The sequence below is a fragment of the Oncorhynchus gorbuscha genome, linkage group LG15 (genome assembly GCF_021184085.1).
Source record: "Oncorhynchus gorbuscha isolate QuinsamMale2020 ecotype Even-year linkage group LG15, OgorEven_v1.0, whole genome shotgun sequence".
In the NCBI taxonomy this organism is placed as follows: Eukaryota; Metazoa; Chordata; class Actinopteri; order Salmoniformes; family Salmonidae; genus Oncorhynchus; species Oncorhynchus gorbuscha.
The window spans coordinates 30,699,194-30,717,431 of record NC_060187.1 but is presented as its reverse complement, the minus strand read 5'-3'; the positions used below and the strand labels follow the sequence as shown (position 1 = coordinate 30,717,431).

Here is an 18,238-nt window from a genome sequence, read left to right as displayed (position 1 = left end):
CCACAGTAATTGTACTTTTATTTACTGGAAAATAGTCTGGCTTCTACCTTGCCATTTATAAAGCGTTATTTATTCATCAGAGGTGTAATAATCCTGAGATTCTGAGCTAAAAGCTTCCTGATCAGTATCCCATTCACGTGTTATCCACTATAGATGTAGGATCTTAATTTGATCACTCTTTTGTTGCTTAGAATTGTCCTACACTACAGGAAATGCTGAGCAGCTTTGTGATTTACATAAATCCACTGAAACCCCACACTAAAACACAGATACAGTATTGCACTTTTTATGTGTCCTACTTTTGGCCAGCTAATAGCCTAACCACCTATCAAGCAACATTATGGATTAAATGTTAAAGTAATTTTGTGGCAGGATTATTTTGTTGTGACAATATACACTCAGTGGCCAGTTTATTAGCTACACCCATCTGGTACCGGGTCGAACCACCCTTTGCTTCCTGAACAGTCAGAATTCTTTGGGGACTCATGCTGCTTATGCCAAATCTTGACTCTGCCACCAGCATGACACAACAGGAACCGGGATTCGTTGAACCAGGCAATGTTTTTCTACTCCTCAATTGTCCAGTGTTGGTGATCCACTGGAGCCACTTCTTCTTGTTTTTAGCTGATAGGAGCGGAACCCGGTGTGGTCATCTGCTGCAATAGCCCATCTACATTTACATTACATTTAAGTCATTTAGCAGACGCTCTTATCCAGAGCGACTTACAAATTGGTGCATTCACCTTATGACATCCAGTGGGACAGTCACTTAACAATAGTGCATCTAAAACTTAGGGGGGGGGGTGGGGTGAGAGGGATTACTTAACCTATCCTAGGTATTCCTTAAAGAGGTGGGGTTTCAGGTGTCTCCGGAAGGTGGTGATTGACTCCGCATCTGTGACCAAGGACCGACGAGTTGTGCGTTCCGAGATGCCGTTCTGCACACCACTGTTGTACTGCGCCGTTATTTGATTGTTTGTGGCACGCCTGTTAGCCTGAACGATTCATGCCATTCTCCTTCGACCTGCCTCATCAACTAGCTGTTTTTGCACAGAGGACTGCCGCTGACTGGATGTTTTTTTTTGTCACACTATTCTCTGTAAACCCTAGACAATGTGGTGTGTGAAAAGCCAAGGAGGCCGGCCGTCTCTGAGATACTGGAACCGGCACGCCTGGCACTGACGGTCAAAACTATGCTCGAGGTTGCTTCGGTCACTTGTTTTGCCCATTCCAACGATCAATCATACAGTAACTGAATGCCTCAATGCCTGTCTGCCTGCTTTATATAGCAAGCCATGGCCACGTGACTCACTGTCTGTAGGAGCCAACCATTTTCATGAATGGGGTGGTGTACCTAATACACTGGCCACTGACTGTAGGTCAAATTTAAGATCCTACATCTGTGGGAGGACTGTTATATACAATATGGTGTGGTGGATGGGATAGCATTGGACAGGTGCAAAATGTACAGATACTGTATGCACTTTGATCATACTACAGAGCCTGTGAGAGGTATAGTAGTTAATGCAGTGTCAAGCCTCCTTTCTGACAAAAGCAAGTTAACAGGCAAAATTATATTGATGTTTGGATCATTTAACATCTTGTTTGAATTCTAATGACACACACAACACAAGACATCATTTGCTAGGGAAGGATAATAGATTTTTAAAGTGACTGCCCGCTCATACGCCATAAGGTTCTATTCTATACTCACCCTATTGGATAATCATAACGCAACATAACAATCTACAATGTTTAGATGTTTTTAATAAACACTAAAGAGTCCTTATCAAGCTGATCATGCACTATGGTAGATGACACAGATGGGAAGCCCCATTGATATCTCTCTCCACCAGCCTTTTCCCTTGTCATGTAAGGGTCAGATATACAGTCGGGTCCATAATTATTGGCACCCTTGATAAAGATTAGCAAAAAGGACTGTATGAAATAATACAAATACTGAGATATATTGAATACTCAATTAAAAAATATTTATATTATTTCATACTAAAACAACTGCCTTGTGAAAAATTATGTTGTTTAAAGGGGCAATCAGCAGTTTCTACATCTATTTATCTATATTTAGACTTACCAATTAATGATATGTGTACCCACTGATTCTTGAAGAATAACTTATAAATGGCTCATGAGCTTACAGTAGCTTAATTATCTCTTAAGGATTGTACACTTTTTTTCAATTTTCACCTGACATACCCAAATCTAACTGCCTGTAGCACAGGACCTAAAGCAAGGATATGCATATTCTTGATACCATTTGAAAGGAATCCTTAGAAGTTTGTGGAAATGTGAAATTAATGTAGGAGAATATAACACATTAGATCTGGTAAAAGATAAAACAAACCAAAAAACATGAGTAAGTCTGCCATGAGTTTGCCCAAATGTGCTGAATTGGTCAATTGATTCATTTTCAAGTACATAACTAAAGAAAACATACACAAATGCTATGGTAATAAAAAATGTAAGTTCACACACTCCCAGGAATGTCATACATGATGGATCATTAGCTTATACACTAACTTTCACACATCTAGATAACCAGATGGGGTGGGTGTTGAGCCAGAGACAGCAGAAGGGTCAAACTGTAGACCCCAGTTCCTACATTTGAACATAAAAATTGATTTTATCAAACAAAACTATGCTACATTTTATCTCTGGTATTTGTTTCACTGTAATAGCTACTGTTAATTGGACACTGCACTGTATCACAACTGTCCGTGATTGGGAGTCCCATAGGGCGGCGCACAATTGGCCCAGCGTTGCCCAGGTTTGGCCGGTGTAGGTCGTCATAATTAAGCATTGGTTCTTTAACTGAGTCGCCGAGTTAAATAAAGGTTAAATCAAAATTACAAATTATATCAGAACCCAACATATAAACTTGTTTTACTTCAATGTTTGTAAACAAAGTAAATGTAAACAAACACTCTATAGGCCAAAATATTGTTAAAACTATAATTTTGGTATCATGGATGGTAAGTCCTTGCATCTATAGCTGTGTCAATGAATTTGAGAGTGATTACATTTCTCCAACCACATCCCTCAGCTTTTTACCGTAAACAATGGTGGGTTGTTTCGTAAACAGTGGTGGATTGTTTTTTGTTATTGCTTCATCTGCTGATTGGCCAACTAGTAAAACATAGTAAAACATAGATTTTTAAAGATATGGGTCAAAATGATTGAAAACCTGTGGTTTGAATTGAAGAAGAAAGTCCATAAGCACAGATGAATAATATCAAGGATCTGGAAATATTCTGTATGGAGAAATGGTCTAAGATCCCTCCCAACGTGTTCTGCAATCTCATAAAAAGAAAAAGACTCACTGTTGTTATCCTCGCAAGGTGAGCCCACTGGGTAAAAACTGATTGATTCAACTTTTTTTCCACGTCATTTCAACAAAATAAATCTGTGTTTTGATGTTGAATCAACATGGTAAACATGGTAAAGTCTGTTTAGTTGGCGCCACCGATTTGAGTAATCCTCTCGTTCAACTTGCAGAGAAACGAATCCGAAAATCTACCCCGAAACTTTGTTTCAACAAGTCAAATCTGTTTCTATTTACTCCTCAGATACCCTAAACTATTATTTATTGCAGAAAGAAGTATGTTCAATAGGAAACCGATTTAGCAGGTGCGTAATGTCTTCATGGTGTGCTAATACTGATATTTCTTATTTGTTTTTGAAGTTACAAGCCTGAAACCTTGACCATAGACTGCTGACACCCTGTGGAAGCCATAGGAAATGCATCCAGGGAGCTAATTCTCAATATGACCTTTCTCTTGCATTTCTAAGAGGATGGTCTCTCAAAACAAAATGTATCTGGTTGGTGTTTCTTTGGATTTTCTCCTACCATATCTATTGTGTTATATTCTCCTACATTATTTTTAACATTTCTACACACTTCAAAGTGTTTTCTTTCCAATGGTAACAATTATATGCATATCCTGGCTTCAGGGCCTGAGCTACAGGCAGTTTACTTTGGGCACGTCATTCAGACAGGAAGTGGAGAAAAAAGGTGGCTTAGCCCTAAACAGGGGTGGCAATAATTTTGACCCCTATCTTTTTGAGATTTTGTTATGACTTGTTAAACAAAATCTCTTTCTCTGAGAAATGGTATTATTAGAATAAAATAATATAGTTTCCCCCAAAAAATGTATCATACAATATAGCTCAGGATTTGTGTGATTTATTTTTACACAGTATTTTTTTGCTCATCTTTATCAAAGGTGCCACTGATTTATGGACCCCACTGTATCTAAGCCTCACTTCCAGGCTGTGATTACCATTCATTGGCAGCTTCTCTCTCATTAGCCCCAGACATTGAGCTCTAAATGATTGAACATGTAGGATGCTTGTCTTCGAACACCCAACACCAGAGATGTGATTAGATTGTGAAGCCTGCAGTATCAGGTGGAATTGGCACGTTGCATGGCAAGGGTTATATGCATTTATGTCCAATGCCCTCATGGACTGAGAAATGTGTGAAGGTTCCGTGCTTGACTTTACGGTCCTTTCCTCCCAATGCCATTCTTAAACAGTGAGAGTAAATGGCAGATATAATAGAAGTGGTCCTTTCTATCTATATTAGGTACATGTACATGGACTAATAGATGTCGATGTCTGTTCATTTGTGGTTCTGGTGAATGATGGAGAGGGAGAACTAATGTTCACATTGCAAAGTAATGCAGAGTGCTGCATTAAAGTAGCCTGATTTAGCATTTCAATGAGACAGTCTGGGTTTAGAGTTCGCACTCAATTTGTGCCAATGAGAGCAATTACAGACAAAGTGCACAGCTTTCAGGTATGTTAAATTATGCTTCACAGGTTGAAATAGTATCAAGAGATCATATGTAGTCATTCTAATACTTATTAATGCAACCATAAGGAGACTTGCATATGTTTTCTTTCTTTCTCATTCTTATGGTGAAGGGATATCCTTGGTAACTTATTATTATTACAACATTTTTTAGGGGGTAGATCAGCGTTAATATTGCAGATAGATTGTAGCTTCCATTAATTTAATTATCTGTATCATTTCCAATCCCTAATATATTTTGTTGTAAATATATACCGTGCATTCAGAAAGTATTCATACCCCTTGACTTTCTCAACATTTTGTTACGTCACAGCCTTATTCTAAAACAGATTAAATTGTTATTTTCCCGCAGCAATCTACACACAATACCCCATAATGACAAAGCAAAAACAGATTTTTAGACATTTTTGCAAATTAATAAAAAAATACAAACTTAAATATTACATTTAAAGTTTAAGTCGGAAGTTTACATGAAAGACAGGGTCCTGAAAAAGGGATGTTTATTTTTTTGCTGAGTACTGTACATACATACATACATACATACATACATACATACATACATACATACATACATACATACATACATACATACATACATACATACATACATACATACATACATACATACATACATACATACATACATACATACATACATACATACATACATACATACATACACACACCCATATATTATATATAATATATATATATATACAGTGGGGCTTCATTGTCCTCCAAACCCGACGAGTTGAGTTTTTACCAAAAAGTTATATTTTGGTTTCATCTAACCATATGACATTCTCCCAATCTTCTTCTGGATCATCCAAATGCTCTCCAGCAAACTTCAGACGGGCCTGGACATGTACTGGTTTAAGCAGGGGGACACATCTGGCACTGCAGGATTTGAGTCCCTGGCGGCGTAGTGTGTTACTGATGGTAGGCTTTGTTACTTTGGTCCCAGCTCTCTGCAGGTCATTCACTAGGTCCCCCCGTGTGGTTCTGGGATTTTTGCTCACCGTTCTTGTGATCATTTTGACCCCACGGGGTGAGATCTTGCGTGGAGCCCCAGATCGAGGGATATTATCAGTGGTCTTGTATGTCTTCCATTTCCTAATAATTGCTCCCACAGTTGATTTCTTCAAACCAAGCTGCGTATCTATTGCAGATTCAGTCTTCCCAGCCTGGTGCAGGTCTACAATTTTGTTTCTGGTGTCCTTTGAAAGCTCTTTGGTCTTGGCCATAGTGGAGTTCGGAGTGTGACTGTTTGAGGTTGTGGACAGGTGTCTTTTATACTGATAACAAGTTCAAACAGGTGCCATTAATACAGGTAACGAGTGGAGGACAGAGGAGCCTCTTAAACAAGAAGTTACAGGTCTGTGAGAGCCAGAAATCTTGCTTGTTTGTAGGTGACCAAATACTTATTTTCCACCATAATTTGCAAATTAATTCATAAAAAATCCTACAATGTGATTTTCTGGATTTTTAAAATAATTTTGTCTGTCATAGTTGAAGTGTCATGATGAAAATTACAGCCCTCTCTCATCTTTTTAAGTGTGGGAACTTGCACAATTGGTGGCTGACTAAATACTTTTTTTGCCCCACTATATATATATATATATATATATATACATACAGTTGGAGTCTGAAGTTTACATACACCTTAGCCAAATACATTTAAACTCAGTTTTTCACAATTCCTGACATTTAATCCAAGTAAAATTTCCCTGTCTTAGGTCAGTTAGGATCACCACTTTATTTTAAGAAAGTGAAATGTCAGAATAATAGTACAGAGAATTATTTATTTCAGTTTTCTTTCATCACATTCCAAGTGGGTCAGAAGTTTACATACACTCAATTAGTAGCAATGCCTTTAAATTGTTTAACTTGGGGCAAATGTTTTGGGTAGCCTTCCACAAGCTTCCCACAATAAGTTGGGTGGATTTTGGCTCATTCCTCCTGACAGAGCTGGTGTAACTGAGTCAGGTTGGTTGGCCTCCTTGCTCGCACGTGCTTTTTTAATTTTGCCCATAACATTTTATATAGGTTTGAGGTCAAGGCTTTGTGACGGCGACTCAAATACCTTGACTTTGTTGTCCTTAAGCCATGTTGCCACAACTTTAGAAGTCTGCTTGGGTCATTGTTAATTTGGAAGACCAACAACACGGAGTTACACATGGAATAAACAAAACATACAGTCAATAATACAGTAGAACAAAAGAAAACATAAAGCCTATATACAGTAATTGCTGGACTATTAAGCGCACCTGAATATAAACCGCACCCACTGAATTATTTAAAAATATGTATTTTGTACATAAATAAGCCGCACATGTCTATAAGCCGCAAGTGCCTACCGGTACATTGAAACAGATGAACTTTACACAGCCTTTAAATGAAACACGGCTTGTAACAAAAATAAATAGGCTTTAACGAAACACAGCTTGTAATAAAAATAAATAGGCTTTAACAAAACACGGCTTGTAATAAAAATTAAACCGTAGCCTACCAAGAAAGTCATTGGTCACTATCTTCCTCCTCCTGTGCACTGAAACCACTGAAGTCATCTCCTTCGGTGTCGGAGTTGAATAGCCTCAGAATTTCTTCATCCGATGTTGGATCGTTTTCATTGTCGCTCTCGTCACTTTCATCTGGAGGCAAATACCCCGCTGAGCTCATGCTATCCCTTCAACACGCAGCAGTCCAGCCTTTCGAAACCGTGGATTTTTTGACAATGCTCCACGCTGTCAGGACCCACTGGCAGACTTGACCATAAGTTGCTCTTCGCATGGTGCCCGTTTTGGTGAAGGATTTCTCCCCACTTGTCATCCAAGCCTCCCACTGAACACGGAGCACCACCTTAAATGCACGATTTACACTGATGTCAAGTGGCTGCAAATACTTTGGGCCATCTGCTTTTCTTCCCTCTGAAAGCTTTTGTTGTCTTTTTGCACTGAGTCAGTTCCTCACGCTGCTGTTTCCAACGTCTTATCATCGACTCATTAAGGCCAAGCTCCCGTGCAGCAGCTCTATTTCCTTTTCCAACAGCCAGATCGATCGCCTTCAACTTGAAAGCTGCATCATATGCATTTCTCTGTGTCTTTGCCATGACGAGGGTGACAAAATTACTACCGTAATCAGAATGATGGCAAGTTTGAGCGCGCTCGATTTACGTCACATGATGTGACGGTGCTCAGTGTTTTGGCGGCATGAATCTTGTGAAAGCGGGAAAAATCCATAAATTAGCCGAGTCATTGTATAAACCGTGAGGTTCAAAGCGTGGGAATAAAGTAGCGGCTTATAGTCCAGAAATTACGGTACAGTGAGTGCAAATTAGGTAAATTAAGGAAATAATTAGGCTATGATGGCAAAGTAATTGCAATATAGCAATTAAACACTGGAATGGTAGATCGGCAGAAAATGAATGTGCAGGTTGAGATACTGGGGTGCAAAGGAGCAAAATAAATAAATAAATACCAGTATGGGGGATGAGGTAAGTAGATAGATGGGCTGTTTACAGATGGGCTATTTACAGGTGCAGTGATCTGTGAGCTGCTCTGACAGCTGGTGCTTAAAGCTAGTGAGGGAGATGTGAGTCTCCAGCTTCAGAGACCAGTGAGCTGAGATAAGGCAGGGCTTTGCCTAGCATTTACTTGTAGATAACCTGTAGCCAATGGGTTTGGCGACGAGTATGAAGCGAGTGCCAACCAACGAGAGCGTACAGGTCGCAATGGTGGGTAGTGTATGGGGCTTTGGTGACAAAACGGATGGCACTGTGATAGACTGAATCCAGTTTGTTGAGTAGAGTGTTGGAGGCTATTTTATAGATGACATCACCGAAGTCTAGGATCGGTAGGATGGTCAGTTTTACGATTGTATGTTTGGCAGCATGAGTGAAGGACGCTTTGTTGTGATATAGGAAGCCAATTCTAGATTCAATTTTGGATTGGAGATGCTTAATGTGAGTCTGGAAGGAGAGTTTAGTTTAGTTTTACTTGCGTTTAAGAGCATTTGGAGGCCACGGAAGGAGAGTTGTATGGCATTGAAGCTCGTCTGGAGGTTAGTTAACACAGTGTCCAAGGAGGGGCCAGAAGTATACAGAATGGTGTCGTATGCGTAGAGGTGGATCAGATAATCACCAGCAGCAAGAGCAAGATCATTGATGTACTGTATAAAGAAAAGAGAGTCGGCCCAAGAATTGAACCCTGTGGCACATCCATAGAGACTGTCAGAGGTCCGGAAAACAGGCCCTCCGATTTGACACACTGAACTCTATCAGAGAAGTAGTTGGTAAACCAGGCGAGGCAATCATTTGAGAAGCCAAGGCTGTCGAGTCTGCCAATAAGAATGTTGTGATTGACAGAGTCGAAAGCCTTGGCCAGGTCGATGAATACGGCTGCACAGTAATGTCTCTTATCGATGGCAGTTATGATGTCGTCTAGAACCTTGAGCATGGCTGAGGTGCACCCATAACCAGCTCTGAAACCAGATTGCATAGCGGATAAGGTATTGTGGGATTCGAAATGGTCAATAATCTGTTTGTTAACTTGGCTTTCGAAGACCTTAGAAAGAAGGGTAGGATAGATATAGGTCTGGAGCAGTTTGGGTCTTGATTGTCGCCCCCTTTGAAGAGGGGGATGACCGCGGTAGCTTTCCAATCTTTGGGAATCTCAGACGTTTCGAAAGAGAGGTTGAACAGGCTAGTAATAGGGGTTGCAACAATTTTGGCAGATAATTTTAGAAAGAGAGGATCCAGATTGTCTAGCCTGGCTGATTTGTAGGGGTCCAGATTTTGCAGCTCTTTCAGAACATCAGCTATCTGGATTTGGGTAAAGGAGAAATAGTGGGGGCTTGGGTGGGTTGCTGTGGAGGGTGCCGGGCAGTTGACCGGGGTAGGGGTAGCCATGTGGAAGGCATGGCCAGCCGTAGAGAAATGCTTATTGAAATTCTCAATTATAGTGGATTTATCGGTGGTGACAGTGTTTCCTAGCCTCAGAGCAGTGGACAGCTGGGAGGAGGTTATCTTATTCTCCATGGACTTTACAGTGTCCCAGAACTTTTTTGAGTTAGTACTACAGGAAGCTAATTTCTGTTTGAAAAAGCTTGCCTTAGCTTTTCTAACTGCCTGTGTATATTTGTTCCTAACTTCCCTGAAAAGTTGCATATCACGGGTGCTATTAGATGCTAATGCAGAACGCCACAGGATGTTTTGTGCTGGTCAAGGGCAGACAGGTCTGGAGTGAACCAAGGACTATATCTATTCCTAGTTCTACATTTTTTGAGAGGGGCATGCTTATTTAGGATGTTGAGGAAGGCACTTTTAAAGAATAGCCAGGCATCATCTACTGATGGGATGAGGTCAATGTCATTCCAGGATACCCCGGCCAGGTTGATTAAAAAGGCCTGCTCGCAGAAGTGTTTCAGGGAGCGTTTGATAGTGATGAGGGGTGGTCATTTGGTCACAGACTTATTACGGATGCAGGCAATGAGGCAGTGATCACTGAGATCTTGATTGAAAACAGCAGAGGTGTATTTGGAGGGCGAGTTAGTTAGGATGACATCTATGAGGGTGCCCGTGTTTACTGATTTGAGGTTGTACCCACCCAAACCTGGTGGGTTCATTGATAATTTGTTTGAGATTGAGGGCATCAAGCTTAGAATGTAGGATGGCCGGGGTGTTAAGCATGTCCCAGGTTAGGTCATCTGGTAGCACGAGCTCAGAAGATAGATGGGGGGCAATCAATTCACATATGGTATCGAGGGCACAGCTGGGGGCAGAGGGTGGTCTATAGCAAGCGGCAACAGTAAGAGACTTGTTTCTGGAAAGGTGAATTTTTAGAAGTAGAAGCTCAAATTGTTTGGGTACAGACTTAGATGATGCCATCTATTTTGTGAAGTTCACCAGTCCCTCCTGCAGCAAAGCACCCCCACAACATGATGCTGCCACCCCATGCTTCACGGTTAGGATGGTGTTCTTCGGCTTGCAAGCCTCCCCCTTTTTCCTCACAAACAGAACGATGGTCATTATGGCCAAAGTTCTATTTTTGTTTCATCAGACCAGAGGACATTTCTCCAAAAAGTAGGATCTTTCTCCCCATGTGCAGTTACAAAATGCTTATTTACAATGATGGCCTACACCAGCCAAATCCAGACAAAGCTGGGCCAATTGTGCACTGCCCTATAGGTCTCTCAATGATGGCTGGTTGTGATACAGCCTAGATTTTAATCAGGGTCTCTGCCGGGATGTTTCAAGCACTGTGATGCAGTGCCTTAGACTGCTGCGCCACTCGGGAGCCCCTGTTCTTCCTCTGTAATATTTTTGTACAGCTGTTGATTTTACATTATTAATAGAATAAAAAAAGTTAGTAGAAGTTAGTCGAGATTAAGGTTAGTAGAGATGGAGGAGACTAAAACTTATGTTTAAAGTACTTTGCTTCCTCTTTCAAAATATTGTCTGGTGAATTATGGGTGACTCCGTCATTTGTAACCAGTTTCAGTAAATTATTTTTGGTATCATTTTTCACTATATTCTATCCAGTTCACTTTATTTGTTTAATATATTACTCTTGATCTTTCTTTAATTAGTCCCTCCATTGCTCTGTAATTTATTGTAGATGTAAACCCAATGATGATTTCATTTAAATGTTTATTTTGAGGAAACATATACACTTTTCACCAGGAAGTCCTTAGCATGCACACTTTTCTTCAGATGAGTTTGTTTGTATAAGTCAAATGTCATGCTCCTTTCTCTTGAAGGACAGGTGCTAGATGAAAAAGAATGGCTATGGATGGTCTCTAGAATTAACAACATTTTCTCTCTCAGCACACAAGGTGTTAGAGGTTGTTGCCATTTAGCCAGAGGCCTCTGTGATTCGTGAGCAGGTATTACAATGCCAAGAAGGTTTTAAAACATTATGTCTGTCACTGATTTCTCTACCCCCACAAGTCAAGCATTTCCAGATCCATGCAGAAAGGGATACTACTCTACATCAGCAACTAGATAGAGTTTGCCCTGCTAACATTTCCCTGGTAGCGGACTACAGTCTGTTTGTATGCTACTACAAGTATCGATGTACACATGTCTGTAGACAGATAGGAAGGGCAGATAGAAAGCCTTGGCTCTGTGCAGACCTACATTTTCCTACAGTGTATATTAAGTACATATGGAATACAATCTTCTAATAAGATATAGGATAGTTACAGATTTAACACTTGTCTGTGCACATTTTAACAGTATGGGCTCTATTTTCGGATGGTGTTAAGCCAGCGCAGTTGTCAAATGCACGCTCATTGGCAATTTCAACCTGTTAAAGACAGCACTGTACTACCCTTGCGCCAGGATTGGTCATTTACCTGTCTTATATATGCTTGCTTGCACTGAGGTGGAAGGGGTTGCAATATCTGAGGTGTGTCCTTAAAAACATGTGCCAAAGTGCCAATTTCAGGCAGAGCTGGTGGGGATATTTAAAACCAAACAAAGCTGGTGTTAGTAGTAACACGGTTGGTTATGGCATGGATTTTGACCATAGAAGCGTATCCTATTCAGTCATGGCTCATAGGGCCATATGCGCATGAAACAGGAGAGATGTGCTTTTTGTGCCTGTAAACCTTGTATTTAGAAACATTTAAAAAATGAATGTATTTTTCCATTTCATTAAAAACCAAGCCTCCCCTCATCTCAATTAAAACTTTTATTTTGTTCTGCCCAAGTAGTCAAGACTATCCATAAAGGGTTTTGCTCGTGAGACCGCTTTGAAATCAATCTTAATCACCAAAGCTTTATTAAACGTTAGTGTTTGGGAGCAGCAAAACAGAGCAGACATCCCCTTTTAATCTATGTAATGTATTATTTTGGATGCAATACTGTTCAACAGCAATGCCTCGAGTATCTTTCTAATCCTGGCCATGCATTAACCAAGTAGCCTATCCATAAGGTTCTAAATGATTCTACTTCTGAGGCTTTTACCTTCATGCTTTTGCATTATTCTCAATTTTTACCTGCAGTGCACACCCCATTCGGCTATTATCCATCCGCATTTCAAAAGAGAAAGTCTTGTCCGGTTACAAAAGACTGGATCCACCAAACATATTCAAATGATTCAGTCCTATAACGCTATATCAACAGATAATGGTAGGCCTAGGCTACAGTTGAAGTCGGAAGTTTACATACACTTAGGTTGGAGTCATTAAAACTTGTTTTTCAACCACTCCACAAATTTCTTGTTAACAAACTATAGTTTTGGCAAGTCGGTTAGGACGTCTACGTTGTGCATGACACAAGTAATTGTTTACAGACAGATTATTTCTCTTGTAATTCACTGTATCACAATTCCAGTGGGTCAGGAGTTTACATACACTAAGTTGACTGTGCCTTATAAAGCTTGGAAAACTCCAGAAAATAGTGTAATGGCTTTAGAAGCTTCTCATAGGCTAATTGACATAATTTGAGTCGATTGGAGGTTTACCTGTGGATGTATTTCAAGGCCTACCTTCAAACTCAGTGCCTCTTTCTTGACATCATGGGAAAATCAAAAGAAAAATTGTAGACCTCCACAAGTCTGGTTCATCCTTGGGAGCAATTTCCAAATGCCTGAAGGTACCACGTTCATCTGTACAAACAATAGTACGCAAGTATAAACACCATGGGACCATGCAGCCGTCATACCGCTCAGGAAGGAGACATGTTCTGTCTCCTAGAGATGAATGTACTTTGGTGCGAAAAGTGCAAATCAATCCCAGAACAACAGAAAGGGCCTTGTGAAGATGCTGGAGGAAACAGGTACAAAAGTATCTATATGCTACAGTAAAACAAGTCCTATATCGACATAAGCTGAAAGGCCGCTCAGCAAGGAAGAAGCCACTGCTCCAAAACCGCCATAAAAAAAGCCAGACTACGGTTTGCAACTGCACATGGATCGTAATTTTTGGAGAAATGTCCTCTGGTCTGATGAAACAAAAATAGAACTGTTTGGCCATAATGACCATTGTTATGTTTGAAGGCAAAAGGGGGAGGCTTGCAAGCTGAAGCACATCACCCCAACCGTGTGGCAGCATAATGTTTTGGGGGTGCTTTGCTGCAGGACGGACTGCTGCACTTCACAAAATAGTTGGCATCATTAGGGAGGACAATTATGTGGATATATTGAAGCAACATCGCAAGACATCAGTCAGGAAGTTAAAGCTAGCTTGCAAATGAATCTTCCACATGGACAATGACCCCAAGCAGACTTACAAAGTTGTGGCAACATGGCTTAAGGAAAACAAAGTCAAGGTATTGGAGTGGCCATCACAAAGCCCTGACCTCAATCCCATAGAACATTTGTGGTCAGAACTGAAAAATCGTGTGCGAGCAAGGAGACCTACAAATCTGACTCAGTTACACCAGCTCTGTCAAAATTCACCCAACTTATTGTGGGAAGCTTGTGGAAGGCTACCCAAAACATCTGACCCAAGTTAAATAATTTAAAGGCAATGCTACCAAATATTAATTGAGTGTATGTAAACTTCTGACCCACTGTGAATGTGACGAAAGAAATAAAAGCTGAAATAAATCCTTCTCTCTACTATTATTCTGACATTTCACATTCTTAAAATAAAGTGGGGATCCTAACTGACCTAAGACAGGGTATTTTTACTTGGATTAAATGTCAGGAATTGTGAAAAACTAAGTTTAAATGTATTTGGCTAAGGTGTATGTATATCCTATGTATATCAAATGTATATCCTGCTTCATGAGAACATACATCACATATCCAATTACATTTACGGTAACGTAGTATTTTTTTATTTGCGGAGAAGTGCAATGCGTAAAGACATGTATAGGCCTATCCTCATTGATCCAATTGCAACTATGTTGACTGTCAACACAAACATATTGAGCAAACATCATTTTTTTTACTGTTGTTATTTGTCTTTGCTGTTGCCAATGCTATTTAATAAACTGTATTGTATCAATCTACAATATACTAGGACAATAATATGTTGTGCCCCCTGCCGTATTGGAGTTGATGACAATGCAATGGCCGTCAATAACCTACAAAGCTTGAGACAAAGGCTTGCAGTATTAAGCCATGAAACGCGTTGATCGGCCAGTGAGTAGCCAAGCTCTCGTCACACATACAATTTATTTATTCATCAAAACCTAGCCCTTATGCCCCACCGCTAGCTATTGCGCTCATAATTCCTGCTGTGAAAATAGCAAAAATATTTCTGATACGTCCACGCACATGAGTATGTGCACGTGTCCTCGTGAATAATTTATTCTGGGTGTTACTGTTATTCCTTCTGTACATCAAATGTCACAGATGACCTCTGGTTTAAAATACATTTCCACATACCTGCTCCCTTACAGTAATGTGCCACTCTCCTCCAGCATCCGGGTTATGTGATCTATGCATTTCAGTGCTATAGCTCCATGTCTAGGGCACAGTCCACATTGATGTGCATGGAAATGTCTGTCTGTATCTGTCAAAGCTATCTTGGTGTCAATGCGATACAGTATTGAGATGCTAAGTATATGGGTTAGCCTGTGTGGAGGAATATACAGTATTGAGAAGCTAAGAATATGGGTTAGCCTGTGTGGAGGAATAATAGTCTGTCTGTTTTCTGTATGTGACTGAATCTGTTTCTCTCTATTATTGCCTCTGTCTATTGTAGAATAGAACCATTTTATAAGACTACTGTGTATATTTCTCTCCACAGATTTCCATCCTGGCAGAGATGGGTTTCGGGGGTGTACTCCTCTACATGGACCCTTGTGACGGCCCCCGTGACCAGAGTCTGTGGCACAAAGCATTTGGGGTCACCCTGAACCCTGGGGGAGACCCCTCCACCCCTGGATACCCCAGTATTGGTGAGTGAGTGTAATGTACCCTCTCTCTGCAGATGATCCTGGATCAGTATGAGGTGAATGAATAAGTCATGACTGTCACAGCTCAGAGAGTGACCACAGAACACCCCATCCTCTACACCATGGGTATTCAACTCGTATCTTATGAGGTCTGGAGCCTGCTGGTTTTCTGTTCTACCTGATAATTCATTGCACACACCTGGTGTCCCAGGTCTAAGTCAGTCCCTGATTAGTGGAGAACAATGAAAAAATGCAGTGGAACTGGCAGTAAATCCTTCTTAATAGGAGCTTCTCTGTATTCCCTCTTATGTTTCCTCTTTAGATGCTGTGGCATCTTGCACCATATTTGAAGGTCTAATGAGTGCACAAAGTCCTCAGAGGCCCTCTGTGTTGATAATATACAGTTGAAGACGGAAGTTTAAATACACCTTAGCCAAATACATTTAAACTGTTTTTCACAATTCCTGACATTTAATCCTATTAAAAATTCCCTGTCTTAGGTCAGTTAGGATCGCCACTTTATTTTAAGAATGTGAAATGTCAGAATAATAGTAGAGAGAAATATTTATTTCAGCTTTTATTTATTTCATGGCATTCCCAGTGTGTCAGAAGTTTACATACACTCAATTCGTATTTGGTAGCATTGTTTAACTTGGGTCAAACGTTTCGGGTAGCCTTCCACAAGCTTCCCACAATAAGTTGGGTGAATTTTGGCCCATTCCTCCTGACAGAGCTGGTGTAACTGAGTCAGGTTTGTAGGCTTCCTTGCTCGCACACGCTTTTTCAGTTCTGCCCACAAATTTTCTATAGGCTTGAGGTCAGGGCTTTGTGATGGCCACTCCAATACCTTGAGTTTGTTGTCCTTAAGCCATTTTTCCACAACTTTGGAAGTCTGCTTGGGATCTGCTTGGGATCATTTTCCATTTGGAAGACCCATTTGCGACCAAGCTTTACCATCCTGACTGATGTCTTGAGATGTTGCTTCAATATAGCCACAATTTTTCTCCTCATGATGCCATCTATTTTGTGAAGTGCACCAGTCCCACCTGCAGCAAAGCACCCCCACAACATGATGCTGCCACCCCCATGCTTCACGATTGGGATGGTGTGCTTCGGCTTGCAAACATCCTCCTTTTTCCTCCAAACATAACAATGGTCATTATAGCAAAACAGTTCTATTTTTGCTTCATCAGAAGAGAGGACATTTCTCCAAAAAGTACGATCTTTGTCCCCATGTGCAGTTGCAAACCGTAGTCTGGCTTTTTTTATGGCGGTTTTGGAGCAGTGGCTTCTTCCTTGCAGAGCGGCCTTTCAGGTTATGTCGATATAGGACTTGTTTTACTGTGGATACAGATACTTGTGATACTGTTTCCTGCAGCACATTCTTGAGCAGTGTGACGGCAGCGTGTTTCCATGGTGTTTATACTTGCATACTATTGTTTGTACAGATGAACGTGGTACCTTCAGGCGCTTGGAAATTGCTCCCAAGGATGAACCAGAAATGTGGAGGTCTACATTTTTTTCTGAGGTCTTGGCTGATTTCTTTTGATTTCCCCATGATATCAAGCAAAGAGGCACTGAGTTTGAAGGTAGGCCTTGAAATACATCGACAGGTACACCTCCAATTGACTCAAATTAAGTCAATTAGACTATCAGAAACCTCTAAAGCCATGACATAATTTTCTGGAATTTTCCAAGCTGTTTAATAGCACTGTCAACTTAGTGTATGTAAACTTCTGACCCACTGGAATTGTGATACAAAACTATAATTTGTTAAAAACTTCTTAGGGCTGAGATCCCGCTAACTGGATCGATATGACAACAGCCAGTGAAAGTGCCGGGCACCAAATCCAAAACAACAGAAATCCCATAATTAAAATTCCTCAAACATAGAAGTATTTCACACCATTTTAAAGATACACTTCTTGTTAATCCCACCACAGTGTCCTATTTCAAATAGGCTTTACGGCGAAGGCACCACAATCGATTATGTTAGGTCAGAGCCAAGTCACAGAAAAACACAGCCATTTTTCCAGCCAAAGAGAGGAGTCACAAAAATCAGAAATAGAGATAAAATGAATCACTAACCTTTGATGATCTTCATCAGATGACACTCATAGGACTTCATGTTACACAATACATATATGTTTTGTTCGCAAAAAAAATCATATTTATATCAAAAAATCTCAGTATACATTGTCGATTTATGTTCAGTAGTTCCAAAAACATTCGGTGATTTTGCAGAGAGCCACATCAATTTACAGAAATACTCATTGTAAATGTTGATGAAAATACAAGTGTTATGAATGGAACTTTAGATACACTTCTCCTTAATGTAACCACTGTGTCAGATTTCAAAAAAGCTTTACGGAAAAAGCAAACCATGCTATAATCTGAGTACGGAGACCAAACAAGCCAAAAAGATATCCGCCATATTGTGCAGTCAACATTAGTCAGAAATAGCATTATAAATATTCACTTACATTTGATGATCTTCCTCAGAATGCACTCCCAGGATTCCCAGTTCCACAATAAATGTTTGTTTTGTTCGATAATGT

At 40.3% G+C, this 18,238-nt stretch overlaps 1 protein-coding gene across 2 annotated transcripts in view; it reads left to right on the top strand.

The window, feature by feature from the left end:
• LOC123996922 (inactive N-acetylated-alpha-linked acidic dipeptidase-like protein 2) overlaps nucleotides 1-18,238 on the top strand; it is a 294,216-nt gene that overhangs the window by 137,061 nt on the left and 138,917 nt on the right. For both annotated transcript variants that reach the window (XM_046300766.1, XM_046300765.1), the window contains exon 5: nucleotides 15,533-15,683. In XM_046300766.1, the coding sequence (XP_046156722.1) occupies nucleotides 15,533-15,683 (151 nt within the window). The remainder of the gene's footprint in view (nucleotides 1-15,532; nucleotides 15,684-18,238) is intronic.